At 41.9% G+C, this 17,876-nt stretch overlaps 2 protein-coding genes across 2 annotated transcripts in view; one reads left to right on the forward strand and one right to left on the reverse strand.

The window, feature by feature from the left end:
• LOC133842895 (beta-1-syntrophin) overlaps nucleotides 1-17,876 on the reverse strand; it is a 29,385-nt gene that overhangs the window by 1,159 nt on the left and 10,350 nt on the right. The window contains exons 2-7 of the mRNA XM_062276191.1: nucleotides 11,438-11,737; nucleotides 10,888-11,378; nucleotides 1,781-1,996; nucleotides 1,385-1,698; nucleotides 1,127-1,321; nucleotides 7-378 (exon numbers count right to left, since the gene is read on the reverse strand). Of these exons, the coding sequence (XP_062132175.1) occupies nucleotides 7-378; nucleotides 1,127-1,321; nucleotides 1,385-1,698; nucleotides 1,781-1,996; nucleotides 10,888-11,378; nucleotides 11,438-11,679 (1,830 nt within the window). The 5' untranslated portion in view covers nucleotides 11,680-11,737. The remainder of the gene's footprint in view (nucleotides 1-6; nucleotides 379-1,126; nucleotides 1,322-1,384; nucleotides 1,699-1,780; nucleotides 1,997-10,887; nucleotides 11,379-11,437; nucleotides 11,738-17,876) is intronic.
• On the forward strand, nucleotides 7,672-8,717 carry LOC133845169 (uncharacterized). The gene has a single exon (XM_062279538.1). The coding sequence runs from the start codon at nucleotides 7,705-7,707 to the stop codon at nucleotides 8,623-8,625; it is 921 nt and encodes a 306-aa protein (XP_062135522.1). The 5' UTR covers nucleotides 7,672-7,704; the 3' UTR covers nucleotides 8,626-8,717.

The raw sequence follows: 17,876 nt of genomic DNA on the forward strand, positions 1-17,876 counted from the left end.
ACTTACGATTTCGCCATCGTCGCCAAAATCCAAATACAGCATGCGATTGCCATCGTCCGCCGAACCCTTCAGCTTATCGAACGCAAATTGCCAGAGCTGCGTTTTGTTGGCCACCGCCGCTGTGGGCGTGGATGAGGCAAATCCACCGCAATCGTATAGAAAGAAGCCGCGATTTATGTGCACAACCAATTGACACTGCCTGCCCTGGTACAGGCAGCGAAACGAGAACTCTCGCTGCAAATTGACCGCCTGATGGGAGCCCTGAACCAATGCTCGTGCCCACGCAGCCATATCCCGATGCGTCTCCGATCGCAGCCAATACACAAGCACTCCCCGGGCTGTGCCGCAGCGCACACAAAACACTGTCGTTTGCTGGCCCTGTAAATATTTGAGAACATATTATATACTATAGATAATAACTACGTTATTTATTAAGCTAATTACTTGTAACAAAAAAAAAGTGATGTACGTTCAAAATTTGTTTGCGGTCAGATAAAATCTTAGAAGTATTTTAAGAAATAATTTGATGTGGCAAAAACCGGCTTAAGTTGGCGTAGCTTAATTGTATTGGTTTATACTATGGTATGTTTTGTATATTATTGTATATTTTGAATGAAATGGTATATAAGCCCTTGCGTATACTTTGGATAGATTTATTTGGTATATTTAGTAGAAAATAGTACGTGTTTATTATATTCTGTTATCTACGGTATATTTGAAATGAAATGGGGTCTAAGCTCGTATATTTTAGAATGTATTGGTACCACTTGTTTAGTATATTTTGAATGAAATGGTATATAAGCCCTTACGTATATTTTTGAATTTATTGATATATTTATTAGGCATATTTGATAGATGATACCAATTGTTTAGTATATTTCGAATGAAATGGTATATTTTAAATCAATACCACTTGTTTGAAATATTTTGAATTAAATGGTATATATTTAGAAAGAATGGATAATACCACTTGTTTAGCACAATAACAAAAATAACAAAAAAAAGTATATTTTAGAATGTTTAGGTATATTTACATGGTATATTTACAAAATAATACCATTTTTCCAATTTTTGCTTTGATTCACTTTATTAGTTATACAATTTATCGACATTATAATGTACTTACATTCAATGAGGAATTATTGCCGGCGCCCGCCAAACGTGTGGTGGCCAGCGCATAGCTCTCCAAGGGTCGACTCCAAGCCTCCACGGACCAAGGAGCACTCTCGTATATGCGAAACTCGCGCTCGGTCACCGCCACAAAGATGGGCAACCATTTGTCGGTCTCATCAGAACTCTCCGAGCTGGATCGTCCGCTTGGCTAAAGACAAATCATTAACAGCGATTAGTCAAATGTGCTTCACATTGTAAACTTCCCACTTACCACCTCGCCGGCAACACCCCCGCTATTGGATGTGCCGCTGCCACCGCTGGCGGCTCCACTGCCGCCACCACCACCAGCACTGCCAGAACTGCCGCCACCGCTTCCATTCAGACGCTTGCTCAGCCAACCAATGTGCTTGAGCTCACCGATGAGATTCACCAACGCACGATTGGCCTCGACCAAAGCGCGCTGCGTGCTGCTGCCCATGGCCGAGTGGAGCGCATTGAACCAGACGAGCGCCTCGGCGGAGTCGGCCGCACGGAGAATGCACGAGTGCACGCCATCCGGCGAATGCAGCTCCAGGCAGCGATTCTCTGCAAAGCAATTGTTCGATTACCATTCACACTATCCACTATTATTGGGTTAGGGAGCATCGGGGGTGAGGAAGAAACTTACCCGGATCGATGTACTTCAGATTGCGCGCCAGATGCGTCAGCTGCAGCGGAATGTAGCGCGTATCGGCACGCGGCGTCGTCTTGGGCGTTGGAGCTGGCGGCGATGTTGGCGCACCCGGACCCAGTGGGCAGAGGAACGCTCGCTGCAGCTCCCATCCCACCTCCGAAATGATGCTCGCCTTGCGAAAGTAGGGCGTTACTTCGCGCAGGAATTTAACTGCAAATAGAAGAAGCCAGAAGACAGACATCAATATTGAGGCACATGAATATGCATGCCAAAAAGGATGTTGGGGTTGTGGTCGTTGCCAGTCTGTCTGCCTGCCTGCCGCCTGCCTCCCTGCCCCATGGCGTCACATGTGAGGCTCTGCACAGGATGTGGTGACACATCAACCACTCACACACACACATACACATACTCCCAGCCTGACACACAGCATTCAATCAGTTCGCTCTCAACGGCATCAGCGTCAAACACAAACGTTGCGGCATAAATTCATTAGAGTTTCCGCTCCATTTTTATTCGATTTGCAAGCACACATACGCACTGTGGTACGTGTGTTAACAGAAAGTTGTCAAGCTTCTTTTCTATTAAGCTTAAGCACGCAAAATTACAACGTTTCTTTAGCTGCCCCAGCAGAAATGATTTAATTTTATTTAAAACAAATTGAAAATTTTGCTTTTCTTGGTAAAGATGTAAGTTTAGAGAACAATTCTTTAAACTATATTCCCAAATACAGCATTATGGAAGAGTCTTTTCTTGAATCCAGTTTAGTAAGTTGATCTTCTACTTTACGTCAGATTCTAACGCAATATATTTAAAAAGCCTCAAGTTGTAACTTAATTCAACACAATTTATGCTTTAGTAATATAATTTAGACTGATTTAAACAAATTTTTAAATCAGTAGTCAATCGTTTATAATTATGTATTAACGTTTTGTTTTGCATTTCGAATTTAATTTCAAAATCAACATAATTTTTAGAGTCTTCAAATTAACATTAAATCTTTAATGAATCTGAGTTTTTCTTTTGCTTTTTATATGCGTCTTTTGTATTGTTATTGACTTCGATATTAATTATATAAGAAGTGGATTATAGCTGATATTGTAAAATACATTTTCTTGTTAATAAAAAACAGTTTTTGTAAGAATTACAAAATTAATTTCTGTAATATAAATTTCGACTTTTCTTATTGCTAAGACATTTTCAATGGATTGTGCACCACTGTGCAGCCTCTATGCAAATGCTGATGGCAGGTGGCTTGTGGCAGATTTGTATATGTATATGTATGTGTATGCGTATAGTATACATAGATGCTCGTCTATCTGGGCACCGGACCCCGTTCCGCCCACAACATTTGCACATTTGCATTTCCGTTGACGACGTCGACGACGACGTGGACTATGAGGATGTTGTCGATGTTGTTGTAGTTGTTGTTGTTGTTGTCGTTCGAGTGATTTGAAAATTCAATTTTCACACTTAATGCCAACTGTTGGCCGAGGGTTTGGGTCGTTTTATGCGACTCAATTCGTGTGTTTAGACCAACTAATTAGTCCAGACGGCTCCCGAGCCGCCGCCATAATTGTCTGACAGACTTCAAACTCCCAGCTTCGCCTGCTTCTTGGCCACATTGCCGCACTAATTGCTTGGCATTTACGTGTAGCAAACGGGTTGCCAAGTGGACGTTGTCGTCGTTGTTCGTTGTCGTTGCCGTTGCCGTTGCCATTGCCTTAGCTTGAAGCTGGAAGCTCAGTAAACATTTACATACAGAAATATGCAACCGACAACTAGCAAACAAACAAGCAAGTAAGCTACAAAAAAAATGTAGCATAGCGTCAGGCGCTGTTGAGAACTGGGCAGCCGAGCAGCAGCATTTAGAAGTGTGGGAGGCGGCAGCGGGTGGAGATTTGGTAAGCTTGGAGTGCACTAAAAAGCAAACAAAACCTAAACGCAACGCAAAAGTTTAGAAACAACAATAACAACTGTAATAAGTTGTGCAAATTTTTGCATTTCAGTGTAAATAAAGTTGCAATTCCAGAAAAGAAGAATAACAAAAATGAGAAATAAAACAACAACTGAAAATAAACAAACAACAATAACAAACCATAAATGCTGTAAGCCAAATGTAAACTGTTATAGTTATATAACAAACACACACTCAGATATGTGCATATATATTACATTTCGTATACAATATATATTTTATATGAGCCCAGTATATTAAAGCAAACTCAACTCACATGACCTTTTAAGTTCTCAACTTTTGATTGAAACTCTGGCAAATACTGCAAGAAACACACGGAAAAATAAAAACAATATTTCTCTTAACGGCATTCTGCACATATTGCTCGCAATTAACAATAAACTAAATGCAATCCTTAATTTAATTAAAATTTCACATTATGTGCGTATACTTGATATGTGAGAGTCACCTTTGCACAAAGGGGCAACTCAACTCTTCTAAAGTTAATTTGCCTTTGTGTGTTCGTGCAAATTAATAACCAAGCAACTGTTTACATAAATATGCTAAATATTCATTAATTAAATGAAGAGCAATTTGTTGTCTTATTAAAAGTAAATATGTTAAATGTGCTGCTTCACATGAATCTTGCTATAAAACACTTTAACGCTTAACTTTAGACAAATAAATTAAATGTTAATGCTTAAGATGGAAATTAATGAATAACTTAAATTTATATGAATTTTACAATAGTTTGGTAACTAAATAATTCATTTAAGCAATGACAAGTTAAGGTATGAAAAGTTTAATACAAATCAATTATCAATGTATATTTTATACACACAATAATATTTATCATGAAAATGAACGTATAAATTAAAGTACTATAAATTATAAATATTTGGTAAATAAATAATAAGAGTTTGGTTAATAAATATTAGACATAAAATTTAATATGTACAATAGAAATTAATATATTGTATGTATACACAATAAACATAACAACAAAGATTAAATGGAATGAAAAACGTGTAGCTCGACTTCACATAATTCAAATCAATGTCAATGCTTAAAATGAAAATGAACAAATAACTTGAATTAATATATATTTCACAATAGTTTGGTAGATAAATAACAAATATAAATTACAAAATGTATAGCAAACATACAAACATATAAATAAAATAAATTTACCTTCAATGTACATATTTGAAATAAATAAGAAATATAAACAACGAAATTTATAGCATACTGCAAAAGTTTAATTAAAATCAATTATCCATGTCCGTCTATCTAAGTGCTAAATGCAGCTTATACGAGTTGAGCATTTAGCAGACAAAGTCTGGCCAAAGATTACACAGGTGTGTGGCGCAGAGGGAAATGGGGGAGAGAAGTAAGTTTTTTACACCTTTTTGGCAAGGGAAGCGAAGTACGCCCGCATAAATCACGCCGTAAGGCAGCCAAAGTGGGCGTGTCCGTGGGCGCACAAATATGATATCAAGTGCAGGCGGTTCTCACTCGCAAATCGTGCGTTAAAACTTTGCACAAAGTTTTTAGAGTAAAATCTCACGCGCTGCGTTGCCAGAGAGACGAAGGCGAGTGGTCAGAGGGGGCAGCGTACAGATGCGGGCGGATGTGTGTATGTGAGTGTGTCGGTGTGTGTGTGTGAGTGTCGACTGCCTGCCCACAAAAGTATGCCAAGCTGTAAAAACCATTGCTAATGGACTTTTAGTAGGCAGAGGGTAAAGAATGCCAAGGCAAGGCAAAGCAAGGCATTACATTACGGTGACAGAGGGGGGACAACGGGAAGGAACTGAAGCGAAGCTGTGTAGCCAACTGTTGTCGACGCCTTTTGCCTGGGCGATGAAATCTGGCGTTGACATTTGGCAGTTCGGAGCGAGTTTTGCTGGAATTTGTGCAACTGGACGGTTGGCAAAAGTTGGCCAGCTCCCGCTTCGCGCCGCTGGAATCGTTGCTATACGGGCCGGGGGTAGCTTATTTAAATTACAATGAGCATGGCTAAAGACGACGATGGCAACCAAGTCTGGCAAACAACTTGGACCAAGTTGTAAATTGAAGTTCGAGCCGAAGATGCCAACAGGCACGGGTCATGCTTACAGCTTACAGCATACAGCTTGCAGCCTAATCCATTCCCATTTCCATTCTCATTCTCATTCGCAGTCTAAGTCTCAGTCACAGCTCAGTCCATTCGCATGGCCCCAAAAAAGACCTTAGCAATTGCAATTGCCAACTGTCATTGTGTGTGGGTTAATGCTAATGCCTGCTTGGGCCACTTTACGTGCTTATAGATCTGGGCCAATTTCATTTAATGCCCAGTCCCCCATTGAAATTATGAAAGCCTCCTAAAATGCATAATCAAATCAACACAAAAGGCTAATTTCATATACTCTAGCCTTACAAAGGTATTTTTATTAAGTAAAGCAAGTTGCTCAACTTTATTTCAACATTTGTTTAAGCCAACTTTAGATCATCAATAATTAAAGTGGTAAACTTTTTCTAAAGACATGTTTTCTAAAGTCGTGATTTGTCCATTTGATATACCAATTGAAATTTGCATAATTTAGCCCAACAAATACTTATTATTTTTAAGGGTAAAGTCTGTTAAGAAATGCGAACTGAATTTTAAATTTCGTCTACATCTTTGAGCTTTGCATAAAAAGCTAAAGCTCTTTATTTAAGGAAGTCATGCAGAATTTTCATCTGCATCTTTTTCTTTAAAATATTTTTTATTTTTATTGGAATTTAATAATTGACTCGGTTTAGCATTTTATTTGGCCAAGTCTTTCACTCAATGTGAAACAAATTTCTTTATATTTCATTGTCTTTTATGCCATTTCTATACATGTTCAAAAATAAGGAAAACGAATAATTTATTAGAAATTAAAAGCAAAATCAGATTAATGTATAACTTAAATAATGTAATTTTGTTGATGGACATAAACTATATTTTTTAAATACTTAATTGAAAATAAATCGCATATAAAAACGAATAATTTAGCTTAAATATAAAAGTAAAATAACATTAATTATATGATCTAAATAATGTAATTTCTTTATAGAAATAAATTAATTATTTTCTTTTATGCTATTCCTAAGCATAATCAAGAAGAAATACCTTATGAAATAATATAAAAGCAAAATAACATTAAATACATGATGTGAACAATGTCAGAGAGTATTCAGTTTGTAACTCATTTCGCAAAATGAAATGCTCAAGGAGAAAGTTAAGAATGTCGCTGTGAAAATGAGACTAGCTTTAGGATATTTGTGTAAGTCGTAACCCTTTTTAGCTTACAGCCAGTTAGGGCATTCAATATGCGTTGAGCGGTGGCTTAGTTAGTTGCTCGGAATTTATGTGCTCTTAATTTTTGTTGGGCGGGGCGGGGCGGTAGATGACAAAACTTTTTGGCGAAATGGATCAGCGATGGAGCTGTCGACCAACGAATGGCGAGCGAGGGAGGGGGGCGAGAGGAGCGGCATGTGTGCGAGGTGCACGCATCGAAATGCGAGGCACGTTGACGATGACGACGAAGCTAGCGATAGCATGGGTAATGGAAACGGACGTGGACGTGGATATCGACGTCGACGTCGACGTTTGATGTGCCTTCAGGGGCGTGGGAGTGTGCGGAGCTGAGGTTGAATATTGTCGCCGTGAGGTTGTATCATATTAAAGCGGCGTTAACATTGAGCTTGATGGCTCATTTGATGGGCCATCGATACGTTTTTAAATTGCGCGAATATTGCGACTCGTGTCCCATTTGCATTGCCCCGAAGAGTTATCGTTATCATAGCCGAAAAACTACATAATACAGGCGACCTTGCGACCGTTACTGAATTCTGATGTAGAATCCGCACTCAACTCGAACGCAACTTCAATTCAACGGTGATATAAAAGCTAGTGCACCCACAGCAGCCAGTCATATACCGTTTAGCAAGCAGCAGCAACATGCAGTCATTCACTGGACTAATCCTGATCAGCCTAATGCTAGCCGCCACCATCGTAACGGCAACACCGCTGCGCAAGCATGCGAGGCAGTCAATAAAGAGCCAGCGACAAGTGGAATTGGTGGCAGCAAGCACACCATATCCGGCAGCTGGTTTCCGTCCCAAAATCCCCTTCGATTTGCCCAGCGAGCGACAGCCTAAGTTGGAGGAGCCATTGGCCACCACAACGACGCCAGCCGCAGCCACCTCAAGCAGCGATGTTGAGGTTGAGGTCGAGGAATTCGCCAGCACAGATGCCCAAAGCACCACGACCACAGTTGATGAGGAGGAGCAAGAGGAACAGCAAACGGAAATTGAGATAAATGCACGCACGCCAGCCAACACTTATGGCGCACCCGAAACCGACTCCGAAGTGAATCCCGAGGATACCATCGAGGTGGTTGCCCAGGCGCCGTCACAGGAGTTTCAGCCACCCACACGCGAGGCTGTGGAGGATTTTGCCGCTGTTGCCATTGATGGCCCTGCTATTGAGCAGCAGCCTGTTGCTGATCTGCCTGCCCTGCCTGACCAAGCCGAGGCGCCGCTAAGCGGCGTCAGCAATGACGCCGAGTTGCCCCCCCTCGCTGCGGCCACAACGCCAGCCAACACTTATGGAGCACCAAACACACCTGCACGCAGCTATGGACCACCCGAGCTGGAGGAGCCCGACAACGAATTGGAGGTGGATGAATCGCAGGTGGAACTGGTTGAGGAGGCGGAACAGGAGCTCAGCGAGGCGGCGGCCCTCGATGGTTTGGCCAGCGGTCGCCTGATACTGTTGCCCATTAACGCAGCCGGTGGTCAATTCGGACGTCTCATTCTTGCTGTGGAGCGGCCCAAGCAACGTCGCAGCGAACGTCTGCGTCTGCGTCGTCGGAACTAAGTTCGGAATCAAATTCAACTGACCCCAGCTGACAAATCGACAATGGATAATAAATATTTGCTGATAGCCTATAAGTCCTTGTTTGTTGTTTGTTCATCGTCTCAGTCTCGAGTCTCGATTCTCGTGTGCTTCGTCAGCTGTTGTCCGGAAATGGAATTGACTTGCATCAAAGTCAAACTGAAGTGCGTGTTTGCCACACACACACACACACACATGCACAAGTACTTTGTGTTGTTTTAGCAAAATTGTGCTCAATGCTTCATTGCGTATTGTTTGCTTTAAACTTCCCCCAAATCCATTTGCCAGTCTAGCTCAATCATCTAATTGCTGCTTATGGCAAACTACCGAAAAAAGGCAAAGCTCTTTTATAGCTTGGCTCACTTTGACATAATAAGAGCCCGAGGCCCGAGGATCGCTTCATTTCGATTAACGTTGCTGATGCGAGTTTTTCTGCTTTTCGGTATGAAAATTCCACAAGCAACTTGCGTATTTAGCCAAGTAATTAGTAGAGCATCTCCGTTTCGCATTCGGGCATGTTATTATCCTATATATATGTATATATGTATGTATATATTGGCATTTGGCACCGAGTCTTCGTTTGCTTTGCCGTATGAAAATGTAGTGCGTAGCATTCATTTCAATTCGCAAGTGGCAAGTGGCAAGTGGAATGCCACGCCCACTCGGCTCTGGTGGCTGACTACTATGTATTTTGGGGCCATTTGATCAAATGGAAGGAAAACTTTTCTCATTACTCATTGCCAAGCCGAGCCAAGGCAAACAAACAAACCAAGCAACCAGCCAGCCAGCCAGCCAACCAGCCAACCCACCCAACAAAACGAGCCAACGAACCGACGAACGAACGAAGAGCGAGCGAGCGAGCGACCAACAAAACCAAACGCAACTAACAGCAGTCAACAGCTAAGAGTCAACAGGCAAAAAGAGGTGGGGTGCATTGACAGCAAAAGATGGGTGGGAGAGGGGCTCGGCACAGTATGCGGGGGATTTATAACAGTACACAGCTGCAGCAGCAGCAGCAGCAACAACAGCAACAAGAGCAACAAAGCGACAGCGGACAGTAACTCGCATGTTGTGCTGACTAATCCCACATCCCACGTATGCACTGCATCAGCTGCACTGCAACAAAAAACTGACAAAGTTTTAAAGTCAAACTGGCAAAATTATAATTTGCGTTAACTTCGTGCTGTGCACGTTATTAAGTTTCGTTTCTTGCGTCAAAAGCAATGCACAGAGAGAAAAATCGTTTTAAAATGAAACAAAAAATCTATTAAGAAGATCATAGTTTATATTTAGTTACGTTTTTGTAATTTAATGAATCTTTTTCGCTTTATGTACAGAAGTTTAAAACCTAAATAAAAATTTTAGTTTCACTTCTTTCGTTAAAAATTGTTTTCAGATTCTGAACTTCAGAACAAATCATTTAACATTTAAAAAAGTAATCTTGTAGTAAGATCACAATTTATATTCAGTTACTTTAGTTTATTATATCCTACAGTATGTTTAACTATGAACTATCATTGATAAGATCACACTTTATGTTATATTCGCCAAAAGGAAATTGCTCAGTTAAGATAAGAGACCGAAATTCTAAATTGACGTAAATGTCTTCAAGATAGCTTAAAACGTCATCTTAAGATTGCATCTCATAAAAGAAAAACAATCCAGATTTAACATTAAATGAAAATATTATGTCGAATTTCTTTTAAGATACATTTGCTAAAATCAACAATAATAATACAAATAAATAGTAATATTCCTACTTCGAAAATTCAAGAATTCTTTAATATTAAGATTACAAGTCTAGATAAAATACAACCATATTTTCAAAAGTAAGTATTTTTATTATTTAAATATTTTTATATTTCTCTAGAAACTCTCAAATTAAATTTGTTTGCTCTTTTAGCCAACCTAAAAATGTGCTTTATAATAATGTTGGATAAAAACATAATATACAATGCTGCAATTTCAAATTTTGCGAAACTTTTTATGTGTACTTTTATTTTGAAATATTTTTTTTGCAGTGCATAGTTGTGCACATAGTTTGCTTGTTAGTTTGACTCTCTCAATGGCACTTTTTAAGCACTCCCGCTCTCGCTCTCACTCTCGCACTCTTGCACACGTTATCTCTTATTTTTTCTCTATCTCAATTTCTTTTTTTGGGGCCAAACAACAATGTCAGCATTTGACAGGACTAGCAAGCACACACATGAGTTGATAGGGTTGGGTGTTTAGGTTGGTACTTACCTTCCAAATCCACCACTCGACCGGCACGCTTCAGCGCACGCACTGCCTCATCGTGGGTGGCATCACGGAGCTCTTCGCCATTGACCGTGAGTATGGCGTCACCCACATAGAGTCCTTTGGCCTGATCGGCGGCCATGCCACGGAATATCTTCGAGATGAGGATGGGCATGCGATTCTCGCGTCCGCCCTTTATCGAGATGCCCAGTCCGTTGTTGTCCGACTTGATGATGCGCACATGTCGCTTCTGATTGGCCACATGATCAGGTACATCGCACATGTCCAGCCCCACGCCATCCGCATTGTTATTGTTGTTCAGGCACAGCTCTCCGTTGTCGTTGTTACTCGTGCCCGCCCCCGCTGCCGATCCCCCCGTTCCGCTGCCCGAACCCGTGCCATCCAGCTCCGTGTCCTGCACAACCATGCCCTGCAACGATGCCGAGCTGGGCAGCGTGCCATTCTGTCCAGCACCACCGCCGCCACTGTGATTGCTTCTGCAAAAATACGATTCCAATAATTTAACATTTATCTACTCGATGCTATCGATGCTTACCCAAGTGTGCCGTTCAATGTGGTCGACTGCCCATCGCCAGAGTGCTGCGAGGACTCGCAAGACTCGTCCAGACTGATGGCCAGAAAGTCCGTTTCGAGTGTGACCATCACACGATACCAGGAGCCGCGCACCCGCGTCTCCAGATTGCCACAACGCATTCCCGACGGCGACGGCGAATGCTGCTGTGGTATGGGCTGCTGTGCCGCTGGCGGCGTGCGCCCCAAACTCGATGATTCCACCATGTCGCTAGCTTACAGTGGTTGCCACACGGTGTGATCTACATTGCAACGCCAGCGCCAGCTGAAATAAGACGACGTTTAAGAAGTTGAACATTTTGAAATAGATACAACAGTTATACTAAAATACCTTAAGTATACTTAAATAAAATAATTATCAGAACGTCTTTAAGATATCTAAGATAATAAACTTTAGTTGACTTAACGCTGCTGGTAAATTAAATGGATTGTACTTTAGACCTATATATAGACCTTTAATTCCAAATAGTATTTATATATACCTTATCTAAATATCATTCAATTCACTGAATAAATTCGTTAGTTCATTTCAATAAACAGTGCACTAGAGTGTGCTTTTTGTTCCTTGGATTTTATTCCCTATATCGCTCAGTATTGTTATACATCATTCTGTTATATTATGTTTTCGTTTGATTTTCCATTAAAGAAAGTATAGATTCAAGCATTTACTTTATACAGTTTTAATAACACAAAAAAATCAAAATTTGTAAAAATGTACATCATATGCAAACCTTTTGAATGTGTAATATATATTTTGTGTTAAGGCATAACCATATTGATATGTGGCTTTGCTGCAACGCATCGAAACTAGTAAGGAAAACTACGAGCCAGAAAACAACTTCAACAAAATGAGTAAGCATTAAGATTAAAAGTGAATAACTGACGAAAATTGAACTAGGATTCTAAAGTAAATTGAATAAAAACGAACTGTGAAGGAAGAAAATCTCTATTCAGTTCGTTCACAAGAAAAATTAATTTTTGTTTGTTTGTTTAGGGATGACACAAAATTAGTAAAAATAACACTATCTGAACATTTTGAAGCATCATTTTCTTTGCCATAATAAATTACATTATTATAGCTTGCAGTATAAAGAATTTTGTGTTACTCTTCTTTGTTGTTTTGTAAGATAAGAATGCTAAATAAACTTTTATAGTAAAACCCTCATTGTTTCTCGTATTAAAATCACTGTTGAACAATTTAAAATTGATTGCACACTTAAATCAGTTCAATTGCACTCAACTTGTGAAGCAGAACAGTTTCTTATTAATTCTGAAATATTGCTCGCAAACCGTGCAGCTGATAGTTCACATTCTTGACGACTAAAACTCGAGTAAGCTGCGATTTCTTTGGGGAAAACATCGAGTTGAGCTTTCTGCTGCGTTTTCCCCAATATCAAGCTAAGCCTCAAGTTGCTGCACTCTGCTCTCTGGAGACCTCCCAAGTCACCTGACTGTGGCTTCTGTTGGCCATAAACACCTCAATTTCCGGTGCGGCAAATCTGCAAAATATTCATTCGGGTGTGGTAGAGAGAAGGGGGGAGAGAAAGATAGACAGAGATAGGAAACATGTTTGGGGTTAACAGCGGATATCAAATGAAGTGTCCGCAGGGGGGCAAAACCACAAATTTGGACAGGACAGTCACAACATTTGTCATTGTTTTGCTGGGCAAGATTTATTGCATTCCACGACGCAATATGAAGAGCAAGAAGAAGCGCAAGATGATAACAGCAACAAGAACAACAACAACAGCAATAAGGAGAGCAATTGGAATAGCAACAAGAATGCAAATGCAGCGAATTGTGCGCATCCTGTGCATCCATCGGATTCGTATTCGCATTCGTATTCGCATTCAGTCAGAAGGAGCGCAACAGTCGTCAACAGAAGCCAGAAACAGAAGCAGGAGCTGCAATTACGCATCTTGTCGCTGCCGCGAGGGGAGTTTTTGTCTGATTTTGTTTTTGACAAGTGACTGTTCCCCTGTGTAGCCCCTCTACCCTTCCCTCATCACTCCTCTGCTACGGCAAGCAGTCAACTTTACTTCCACTCTCCGAGTGAGTGTGTGTGTGTGTGCTTCGCATGTGTGTGTGTGTGTGTGTGTCTGGCATTTGTATGCACATTTCCGCTGACGCTTGAGCAGGAAGTAATTTTGCCACTGCAGTCGGTCTTCGTTTCTGGCCCTGCCACATCCACAACGTTGCCAGAGAGCGTTGAGTCTGTTTACTTTGCAATTTATTGTGCAACATTTGTAATTATTATTGCAATGCTGCATACACTTCTCTGCCTCTGTCACTGCCACTGCCACAGCCACAGCCCCAAGCCTTCAAGTAAGGATAGCAAAAAGTTTTGTGAAAAGCGCCAAGTGTGCGAATGCTTGAGACGATGACGACGACGCTGACGCTGACGTGGACTTGAATGTGGACGAGGCAGCTGAAGACGACGCCGACGAAGATGACAACACACTCATAATTGTAAGTAAACACAAACAAATAGCAACAGTAACAGCACAACACACATACACACACACATGAATTCATATGTCGACAGCTACTGCTAAAGAGACATGGCATTCATGTGCTCAGAGAGGTTCACTTGAGGAGTAGCTAAGAGCATGGCATCTATTCATTTGGATTTCTAATTATTGAAAATATTTAATGAATAAATGTCTGATAAGATGATGAAGTGAAAGCATAACACTATAGGAAATTTGATCACTAGCATCTATCGAAATTTTATTTAAAAAAAAAATATTGAAATTATTTTATGAATCCCAGAAAAGAGTTGATGTTGTGAGAGCATTGCATTTTTTAATCAAATTTGAAATTCATTCTTTGACAACATAAGTATTGAAAATACTTGAAAAAGGAATGAAAAATGAATTCATTTATATTTTGTAGTAAAAACATAGCATCAATCGATCAAATTAGAAATAGTTTTCTGTGGCATTCTCAGAAATATATGTATGTGTTGAAAATAGTTAATGTATGAATAAAAGAATAATAAATTTATCATTTTTAGTTGAAGCCTAGAATCAATTAATCTGATTTTTGACAAAAACTTAAATATTCACAAGAGTAAATGAATGTGATATTTTTTTTTTTTGAGTGTGTTTTGAACATGCAAGTTCCTTTACATGAATAATGCCAATGTAAGATCTTTTTATTTCAGATCCTTCAGTTAGAGATAAAAATCTTAATACAATTTAAAAGCAGAACGTCTTATGTGAACGTTCTTTGAAATAGTGAAAATTAATGTTTAAGATTCTTATAAACTTTTATACGTATACGTATTCACTTAGACAATTTGTAAAAAAAAGAAGTGAAAAATTGCATAGCATACTTTTGGGCATGTTTGAAAAGGATTGTTGAAAAAAGCTTTTCAAAATTGAGTTGATCTTAAAGTTTCCAACGCTTTTTGTATTTTTATAATTACTATAATTAATAGCTAAGACTATGCTGCACATTTAAAGTTTTAAATGAATAGTTGGTACATCTAAAAAAAACTGGTATTTCTATTTGTAACTTGCCTACACTTTACCAAAAATATTGCATTGACTAATAGCTTTTTGTTATTCCTTATTTCCAATAAATTGCAATTAAGGAAATTTGCCACCATTTTTATAAAGCACATTATTACAAGCAGTTTTTTATGGGCAGCCCTCGCTGGCTGGGACTGATGCCACTTTATGCCTGGCAGCTAGCCAGTTATCCATCCATCCATCCAAGCTGCTAGCGCGTTGTGACTAATTAGACGAAGTTCGTGCAACAATTCAAAATCAAACCGTAATATTAATAGCTCGGGGGAGCGACGAAGACTATGAATGCATGAGTATGTGTATGTGTGTGTGTGTGTTTGTGTTTGTGTGTGTTCTTCCCATGCTCAACAACTTCAACGTCACACGCCGCGGGTGCCATCCTGGCAATTGGCGGTAGGGTTCGCTATACATTTACTCTGTGTATTTCTTTTTTACTCGTTCGCTTATTTTTGTAGGTGCCTAATAAGCGCTGGACGCCGGACGTTGGACGTCGCCTGCCGTCTGCGGGGCCATTTTTCATGCTGCGCTTTGGCTAATTTAATGCTAGGCGGTCATAAATTATGCGGCGCCCCGAAAAGTAGGCAACGAAAAAGTGAATGAGAAAAAAACCGAATCGGGAAAATGCCTGGGAAATGGCAGCAGCTGCTGTTGCAGCAGCAACAGCAGTAAACTCGCACACACACACACACACACACACACACACACACACACGATATGGCGGGCACACGCACTGTGCCTGTTGCTGACCCAACCAGTGGGAAGAGGTCGTTTAAAGACTTGTTGGAGCGCTTGGGCACGGAGCTGGACGGCCTTTCCGAGCAGTTTGCCTCACAGAGGCACATCAACGAAAAAATGAGGAGCAAGTTGGCAAGAATGCAGAAATTGCATCGAGCCGCAACAGAGCTGTGTAAAGAGGCAAGCGTCACAGTCACCACAGACACAGCCACTGAAGGAGCATTGGATAAAGCGGCCCCAAGAGCAGTCGTGTCAGCGGCAACCGGCATCAAGCCGTCGGCAACGCCCAAGAGACAGAGGGACACCGAGGCGGAGCCGAGGAAAACTCCACCTAAGCGAAATAAAACAGCAGTAACTCACGCCGAGTGGACTACTGTGGAGTCGAAAAGCACGGGGAGGAAGAGGACCACTACCAAGCCACGCCCTGACGCACTGGTGGTCAGTGCAAAAGGAGAGATGAGCTATAGTGACGTGCTCTCAATGGTTACCAGACGGCAGGATGGGAAGCTGCAAAATGTCGCTGATAGCGTGATCACAGCGCGAAGAACTGCCAAGGGAGATCTTCTGTTGGAGCTCGGCGGCTCTGGGCTGGACAGTACTTCCAAACTGAAGGACGCAATCGAGAACGTGCTAGGGGATTGCGCAGAGGTGCGCAGCATAACCCAGCGGACCACAATTGCTATTCGTGACTTGGACGAACTCACGCGACAGGAGGAAGTGTTGGCAGCAGTGCATGCGCAAGCGGGCGTTCCTATCGACGTGTGCCAGCTGAAGAGCCTGAGAGCGGCATACGCAGGCACGCAGGTAGCTATTCTTCAGGTGCCACCACTATGGGCTCCAAAAATCCTTGAGTTGGGCAAACTCAAGGTAGGGTGGTCTCGCTGCAGAATTGTGGAGCAAGAGCAGAGGACGAGGTGCTTCAAATGCCTTGAGATCGGGCACATAGCCAGCAGATGCAAAAATCTCATAGATAGGAGTAACTGCTGTCTAAGATGTGGAGTACCTGGCCACAAAGTGGCATCGTGCACCAACGCAGCGAATTGCTACATTTGCAGCGCAAACGGAAGCAAACAGCTAAACCACCAGGCTGGTAGTCGCAATTGCCCATTGGTAGCAAAGAGCGCAACGAAAGCACACTCATGCAAGTAGTCCAGCTCAACCTAAATCACTGTGCAGCTGCGCATGATCTTCTTCAGCAAGCAGTGCGAGACGATAGCGCTGATGTAGCTATCATAAGTGAACCGTACAGAGCGGTAACAGGCTCAGTCTGGGCAGCGGATACTACGGGCAAGGCAGCAATCTGGGTGTGCGGCAAATCACCGTTGCAGTTCGGACACGAGCATGCTGCACGTGGATTTGTGCGAGCAAAAATTGGCGGTACATGGGTCTACAGCGTGTATCTGGCCCCCAGTCTGTCTCTGGAGGAATACGGGCGCACTCTGGATGAACTCGCAGCAGATGCTATAGGCCGCTCCCCATTAATTGTCGGCGGCGACTTCAACGCATGGGCAATGGAATGGGGCAGTCCCTGCACAAATGCGAGAGGCTCGATTGTGACGGAGACGTTTCAAATGCTGGATCTAATCCTTTTGAACGAGGGCACGCAGCAGACTTTTTGCAGAGCTGGCGTGGGGTCCATAGTCGACCTGACTTACGTGTGCAGCGCGTTGTCGCCTTCGGCACGTTGGCGCTTGAGCGACGCCTACACAGCTAGCGACCACCGTGCCATTCTGTGCGAAGTTGGCGGGCGGCGCCCCAGCAATACAAGTGACCCATCAAGATGGGTTAGCTTCAACGCGGATAAGATGGATGTGCTGCGCTTCAGCGCTCGCATCCAGTGCATGGAAGCGGCAGGAAGCGCCGAGCAGATGGCTACGATAGCATTGCATGCGTTAGCGCAAGCATGCAAAGACACGATGCCCCCAGAAGATCTTCCACCCATCACCATCTGCCAGTGTACTGGTGGAATGAGGATATCGCCACCGCCAGGCGGGAATGCAACCGCGTGAGAAGATGCTACCAGCGATCGCGAGGCAGACCGTCCTACACATCGTGGCAGCGCGAATTCAAAGAGAGGCGGAAAGCTCTGAAACATGCCATCAAGGCGAGCAAACGCAAATGCTTCATCGAGCTTTG

Source organism: Drosophila sulfurigaster, chromosome 3 (genome assembly GCF_023558435.1).
Source record: "Drosophila sulfurigaster albostrigata strain 15112-1811.04 chromosome 3, ASM2355843v2, whole genome shotgun sequence".
NCBI lineage: Eukaryota > Metazoa > Arthropoda > Insecta > Diptera > Drosophilidae > Drosophila > Drosophila sulfurigaster.

Bases quoted from the DNA above. Each gene is read 5' to 3' on its own strand.
- LOC133845169 (XM_062279538.1), top strand. From the start codon at position 7,705: ATGCAGTCATTCACTGGACTAATCCTGATCAGCCTAATGCTAGCCGCC.